At 50.6% G+C, this 6,466-nt stretch overlaps 1 protein-coding gene across 1 annotated transcript; it reads left to right on the forward strand.

Moving 5' to 3' along the window:
- The first annotated feature begins 263 nt into the window (after window positions 1-263).
- Window positions 264-5,741, forward strand: ZFP36L1 (ZFP36 like 1 zinc finger CCCH-type). The gene is made up of 2 exons (XM_088839513.1): window positions 264-478; window positions 2,926-5,741. Exons 1-2 carry the CDS (start codon window positions 422-424, stop codon window positions 3,883-3,885), a joined length of 1,017 nt encoding a protein of 338 aa, XP_088695639.1. The 5' UTR covers window positions 264-421; the 3' UTR covers window positions 3,886-5,741.
- Window positions 5,742-6,466: the final 725 nt, after the last annotated feature.

Genomic DNA, 6,466 nt, shown 5'->3' on the forward strand with positions numbered 1-6,466 from the left:
AAACTTTTCCTCTTTAAGAAAAAAAAAAGTTGTGCGCGGCTCGCAGTGGGGTTTTTTTTTTTTCCTCTTCGCCTTCTTTCCTCGTCTCCCCTCCCCCTTCTTCCTTTTGAAAGTTTCTTTTTTTTTTTTTCCCCCGAGTTTGACCGCATGGCTGATTCAACTTCAGTGTCAATCAACTTTTTTTTCCTCCTCTTCCTCATTTAAATAAGTTTAAAGCTCCTCCTCCCCCTCCGGCCCACCAAATCTGAAACTTATATAAATTGGGCTTCGCGCGCCGCAGCCCGGGAGAGTCAGAAAGGCGAGGGGCGCCGGGAGCAAGCGTGTGGGACTCCTGACCGGAGAGCCGGAGGCTGCGCCTTCCCCGCACCGGGACCTTCGCGACACACCAGACCCTCGTCCCTGCCCCGCGCGAGCGCCCAAGATGACCACCACCCTCGTGTCTGCCACCATCTTCGACTTGAGCGAAGTTTTATGCAAGGTAAAGTGGGGCGCAGCGCTTGCTTTTCAAAGTCTTTTTTCTTTTGTCCTCAAAAAGAATCTCCAAAAGTTTAGGTCTGGACAGGCAGGGGTGAGGGAGAGGAAGAGAGGCGAGATGGTTGTTTTTTCCGCCTCATTTTTCTCCCCAGTTTGAAGGAATTTGGCTTTCTCCTCCCCACCCTTTGCGTTTCAACCGTTCCTGGCGGGGATTACCTGGGAATCCAGAGACCAGAGTTCTAGGGGGTGCAGTGTGCGTGGGGGCTGCCCGGGGCAATGTCTGGGATTGGGACACTTTTTTGGTGATTCTTTTCGTCCGTGACGTGCCGCTCTTGAGCCCGGCTTCGCTAGTCTGCTCCGTTTCGGGTGTCGCCGCTCCCGGGAGGGAGTCTCTCCAGCCACTTTGCCGGACTGCAGGTCGGGAGGTGCGGGTCCCTCGGGAAGGAGAATCTCGGGATGACGTTTTGCTGGGTGATTTCCCTCTCTGTTCTGGAGAGGCTGGGGATCTGCGAGAAAAAGGCCAAGAGTTGTGATTCAAAGGATGTTGTCAAACGAGTTTGCCTTGGGACTTCAGTTCGCCCCAGCTCGACAGGCTTCCTCTTGTGATAGCCGATCGTGCAGCAAACTTTGGGGGTGAAAGTGGGACTCGGGTTCACCCGCTTTCCTCTTTTCTGAGAGAATGAGACTCGTGGATGTGGACGGGATGGGGGGGTGGGGGAGACACGACGACAAAATGCCCGTCTGTGCTCTAGGGTCTTGGCGAGGAAGGATTTAATGAGGGCCTCCTTAAGTCGTGTAGCTTGCCAGCCGGTGTGGAAAAAGGCGAGTTTTAAATCCGAAATATTTATTCCAGGAGTGTAGTTTAAGGGTATATAACAGAAGCCTGTGGATGTTAAATTTTTTTTCGCCCCCTCTCCCCGGTTTGAAAGAGAGAAGCTGCTTGGTTACTTTTAATTGCTAAAGTGTTTTGCCTTTTAAACACGTCGAGTCATGTTGCTGCCTTTTCCTAGCTTGCTTCTCCAGTCGGTGCAGCTGCCAGGGCCCCAGGGCTGCAGGGTTGGGGTGCAGGGACACCCTGGAGCTGACGAGCAACATCAAAAAGTTTGAATTTCAGTTTCCTTCCCTCACTGTGCTTTTCCAAACTTCAGTTGCCCTGGCGGCTGCCTGAGCTAGCAGGCACTTCTTCCTCCTTTTCGCGGCTCTCCGGCTCTTTGATCTATTTCTCTTTCTCTTGCTCCCTCCCCCCGCAGGACTTTTTAAATGAACCTCATTGTTGGGAACTGGCTCTCCACTTAGTTCCTGTAATCCGCTCCAGGGGGTGGTGGCTGTTACAGATTCCCGATCCCCCGCAGCTGATCCTAAGGGGCCAGCTTCAGAATTTGCACAATGACACCCACATGGGCCGGGACGCCAACTCCCAGGTCCCCTGCTCACACCCTTTCCAAATCTTGGGTACAGGTTGGGCAGGTGAATTGAGTCCCATTGGAACAGAGACCTGCCTGTGGTGCCTCTGCCCACCCCCCCCACCTCCCCCACGTCCATTATTGACTGGGAGGAGGCTGGGGGGATTTGGTGCTTTCCTTTCCCTTCCCACCTGCAGCTTTGCGTTAAAGATTAAACACTGGCGCTCTTATCCAAGCCTGCTCTTGCAGCCAGGAGACTAACTGCAAAGGCATCCTCTCAGCGGAGGGGGTGGGGTGCGCAGTGAATGGTGGGAGAGATCATTGTAGAAGGCTCCCCTTCTGGAAGCATGGGAGTTTTGTATTCAGGGATCACATCCCTCTCCCCATACCAACCCCTAACCCCCCGTCCCCAAATCAGGGATTTCTCCTCCAGCCCCTCCCTCTCCCCTCTCAGCAGCAAGGTAAAGTGAAGGCAGTCTGGAAACCTGTTGCCAAAGCAATAGAACGCTTCTGAAGGAGGAAGTTGAGAGTCTTCGGCCAGGCTGTGTGTTTGTGTGTGTGTGTGTGTTGGGGGGGTAGTCAGTTAAGCAGGGACTGATTGAAAGGAGACCTAGCCCAGTTTCTTGCGGTTTACCTTTTCTTGTTAGGAGGGTGGGAAATGAGAGTTTGTGAGTTGAGATATTTTCAACTGAGGAAGGTGAAGTTGGATTTTCTGGATGAAAGGGGTAGCTTTGGGGACAGGATATGACAGTGCATTCCAGGGATCCAGGGATTGGCATGGAGTAGGTGCATGTATAAAATAGTTTCTCACAGGCCAGGATTTTTGCGGTTTCTTCTGCCTGGGACCAAAGTAGACCCTCTTGGCTGGTGGAACGGGAGGAGGAGGAGGGGGGGGCTTGCCAGGGCAGAGGTGGGGATGGTGGGTTCCTTTGAGAGAGATGGAGCATTTCTGATTGTGGAGGGGGCTGCCCTTAGTGGGTGCCCTTCTTGGGCCTGGTGGATGGCCTTTGCCACTAACCACAGTCTCTCTCCTCTCTTTCCCCTCCAGGGTAACAAGATGCTCAACTACAGTACTCCCAGTGCTGGGGGTTGCCTGCTGGACAGGAAGGCGGTGGGCACCCCTGCCGGTGGGGGCTTCCCCCGGAGGCACTCGGTCACTCTGCCCAGCTCCAAATTCCACCAGAACCAGCTCCTCAGCAGCCTCAAGGGTGAGCCAGCCCCAGCTCTGAGCTCTCGGGACAGCCGCTTCCGAGACCGCTCTTTCTCAGAAGGGGGCGAGCGGCTGCTGCCCCCCCAGAAGCAGCCGGGAAGCGGCCAGGTCAACTCCAGCCGCTACAAGACGGAGCTGTGCCGCCCCTTTGAGGAGAACGGAGCCTGTAAGTACGGCGACAAGTGCCAGTTCGCCCACGGCATCCACGAGCTCCGAAGCCTGACCCGCCACCCCAAGTACAAGACGGAGCTGTGCCGCACCTTCCACACCATCGGCTTCTGCCCGTACGGGCCCCGCTGCCACTTCATCCACAACGCCGAGGAGCGCCGTGCCCTGGCTGGGGCCCGAGACCTCTCTGCTGACCGTCCCCGCCTCCAGCATAGCTTTAGCTTTGCTGGGTTTCCCAGTGCCGCCGCCACTGCCGCTGCCACGGGGCTGCTGGACAGCCCCACATCCATCACCCCACCCCCCATCCTGAGCGCCGATGACCTCCTGGGCTCACCCACCCTCCCCGATGGCACCAATAACCCCTTCGCCTTCTCCAGCCAGGAGCTGGCGAGCCTCTTTGCCCCTAGCATGGGGCTGCCCGGGGGTGGCTCCCCGACCACCTTCCTCTTCCGGCCCATGTCTGAGTCCCCTCACATGTTTGACTCTCCCCCCAGCCCTCAGGATTCTCTCTCGGACCAGGAGGGCTACCTGAGCAGCTCCAGCAGCAGCCACAGTGGCTCAGACTCCCCTACTTTGGACAACTCAAGACGCCTGCCCATTTTCAGCAGACTTTCCATCTCAGATGACTAAACCAGGGTAGGGAGGGACCCCCCTGCCTACTCCCCTCCCCCACCCCTCATCCCTTCCCCACATCCCCTCCCCTTAGCTCCCTCCCCATCCGATTCCTGACAAACCCCTACATTAACAAGGTTAAGCTCAACCCCTTTCCCCCAGAACCTTGGAACTCCCCCTCCCTCTCCTGTCTTTACACCCCACCCCCCAACATAAGGACAAGTCAATTTGTCAGTAGCTTCCTCTGGCTTGAACCACCTCGATTTTTATAGCCCACTTAACCATGCATAACAGACAAGTCCCATATTTGTCAGTAGATGCCTTTTTTTTTTTTACCCACCCCTGGCTTAAGCCTTAAGTGCCAAATCACAAAAGAAAAAGCAGTAACAGTTTACAGAAGCAACTTAGTGCCTTGTAATCTAACTTTGTCACTGTGACTACATTACCTCTTCAGCGCCAGAGGGCACCCGTGGGCCTCCCCAGAGCCTCTGCCCAGGGGGAGGGGGAGGTGGGGGGGCATGTAGAACCAGCAGCTCCCTCCACTGGCAACACAATCGCACCTTTCCTTAATTTCAGTCTCCCACACTTCCTCCCTCTCTCTCCCTGGTAGCCCCCACACCCCCTTCGGGAGAGTTGTTGCCAGACTTGGGTTTTTGGGGAAACCTGTCTTGACATTCAAAACCTTTTTTCTTCCCGACCTGAACCTCTGTTGACTAATCTTGCCTGGGTTCGTGTAGGTCTGCAGGAAGGAAGACTGCAAAAGTGGATGAAGATTGTGACATAAGTGGGACTTTGTGATTTAATTTTTTTCTTTTTTAAGTGGGGAGGAAGGGGAAGCTAGATGGACTATGAGAGACTTGATTTTGGTGCTAAAGTTCCCCAGTTCATATGTGACATCTTAAAAAATAACAACAAAAAGAGAGAAAAGTTTAAAAAAAAAAACATGTAAGGGGTGAGCAGTTAATGGTATTCATTCCACATACAATATCTGTGTAAAACGATTTCCTGTAGAAGTAGCTTTAATGGTTTTTGCTCTAGAATACCGTAGGTCTATCCTTAGAGCACTCACGCCATGCTTTTTTCCCTGGGTTTTAAACTTCATATAACTTTCAGAAATTGGAGAGCAAAAATTTTGCTTGTCACTGCACATCAATATAAAAAAGCTTATTTAACTTATCAAGACGTATTTATTGCCAAACTATGCTTTTTTTTTTGTTAATTTTGTTCATATTTATCGGGATGACAAATCCATAGAATATATTCTTTTATGTTAAATTATGATCTTCATATTAATCTTAAAATTTTGTGACGTGTCTTTTTCCTTTTTTTCCACAGTTTTAATATATTATTCTTCAACGACATTTTTTGTAACTTTACACTTTTTTTGGTTATTTTATTTTAAAAAAATGAAAAATTAATTTAAAAAAATGCAAAAAACTGTTGGATTATTTATTTTAGAAATTCCCCCCCTTTGTGTCGGACTGCAAATTGAGTTTCTTTCTCTTTTGGCCTTTCACAACTAGAACTGAGAATGTATGTAAAAGTTCTGTGACAGTACGGAAGGAAAACAACTTTTTATGTATAGCTTCTAAAAGGGAAAAAAAAAAAAAGAAACCCTTTGACTTCCATGTGCCCATCTCAAGACATTCCGATTGCAGATTTGAGGTTCTGGATTCCAGGTTTTGGAGTTTTCCAATGTTAATACAAACAGAACTGGCACACCACACATTAAGATGAATGTAATTATTATTCCTCTTGCTGGTCACTACCGTCGCTTTCTATTTCTCTTTCTTTGTGTGAATTTATTTAAAAAAACTTTTTGTAACGACTATTTGCAGTTTAAAAATCAATAAACCCATTTTTTTCAAGAAACATTGGTGGTGAAGCTGGTTTTGCTTGCTTTGGTTTTACTGTGCCTGTAGGCTTGTCCTTTGTAGATGAGGTAGGTGCTAGGAGGGGGAGGAGCGGGGAAGGGCACTGGTAGATTTCTTATAGTCTTCAACAGCTAAACCAGTGGCTGGTTCCTTTTGTTGAGGTTGGAAGTCTGCTGAGCTTAGAGGGGGGTTGATTGCAAAGCAGCCTGTATTTGTATTAACCTGCCCAGTTGGTTGTTGACAAGGGGCCAGCCTTACCCTCTCTTGTAGCCTTGAAGTTTCTTCCTGAGACCTGAGGCATGGGGGCTTCCAGTCTTCCCTGCTTAGTCTGTGGTCGTAATGTTTGGGGTGCTGAAATGGTGAGGGGGATGTAGCATATGGCACTCCAGCAAACCTGGATTTGTTCTTTTATTTGGGTGCTTCCAGGCTTTTTTTTTTTTTGGCTGTGCCACCTGGCACATGCAATCTTATTTCCTAGACTAGGGATCAAACCCACACCCATGCATTGGGAGTGTGGAGTCCTAATCACTGGACAGCCAGGAATTCCCTCTAGGCTTGTTTTTCCCTGCAGGAGATGGACCTGAAGCCCTAGCCTCTTAACACCTGTCTGGGGTGGGTATGATGAACCACTGTAGACTCACGGGCTTTCAGGGTGGCGAGGGGCAAAGGTAGTTTCATTTAGACTCAACATGTGCTTCTATATTTGGAAGACTTACAGGGAAGAG

The sequence above is a fragment of the Moschus berezovskii genome, chromosome 9 (genome assembly GCF_049115385.1).
Source record: "Moschus berezovskii isolate FMDL1 chromosome 9, NW_MosBer_1.0, whole genome shotgun sequence".
Taxonomy (NCBI): domain Eukaryota; kingdom Metazoa; phylum Chordata; class Mammalia; order Artiodactyla; family Moschidae; genus Moschus; species Moschus berezovskii.

What these genes read in the sequence shown, in the direction of transcription:
- ZFP36L1 (XM_088839513.1), top strand. Translation starts at nt 422, where the DNA reads ATGACCACCACCCTCGTGTCTGCCACCATCTTCGACTTGAGCGAAGTT. An exon ending in TGAGCGAAGTTTTATGCAAG is followed by an intron (nt 479 to 2,925) that starts GTAAAGTGGGGC and finishes TTTCCCCTCCAG; the next exon opens with GGTAACAAGATGCTCAACTA.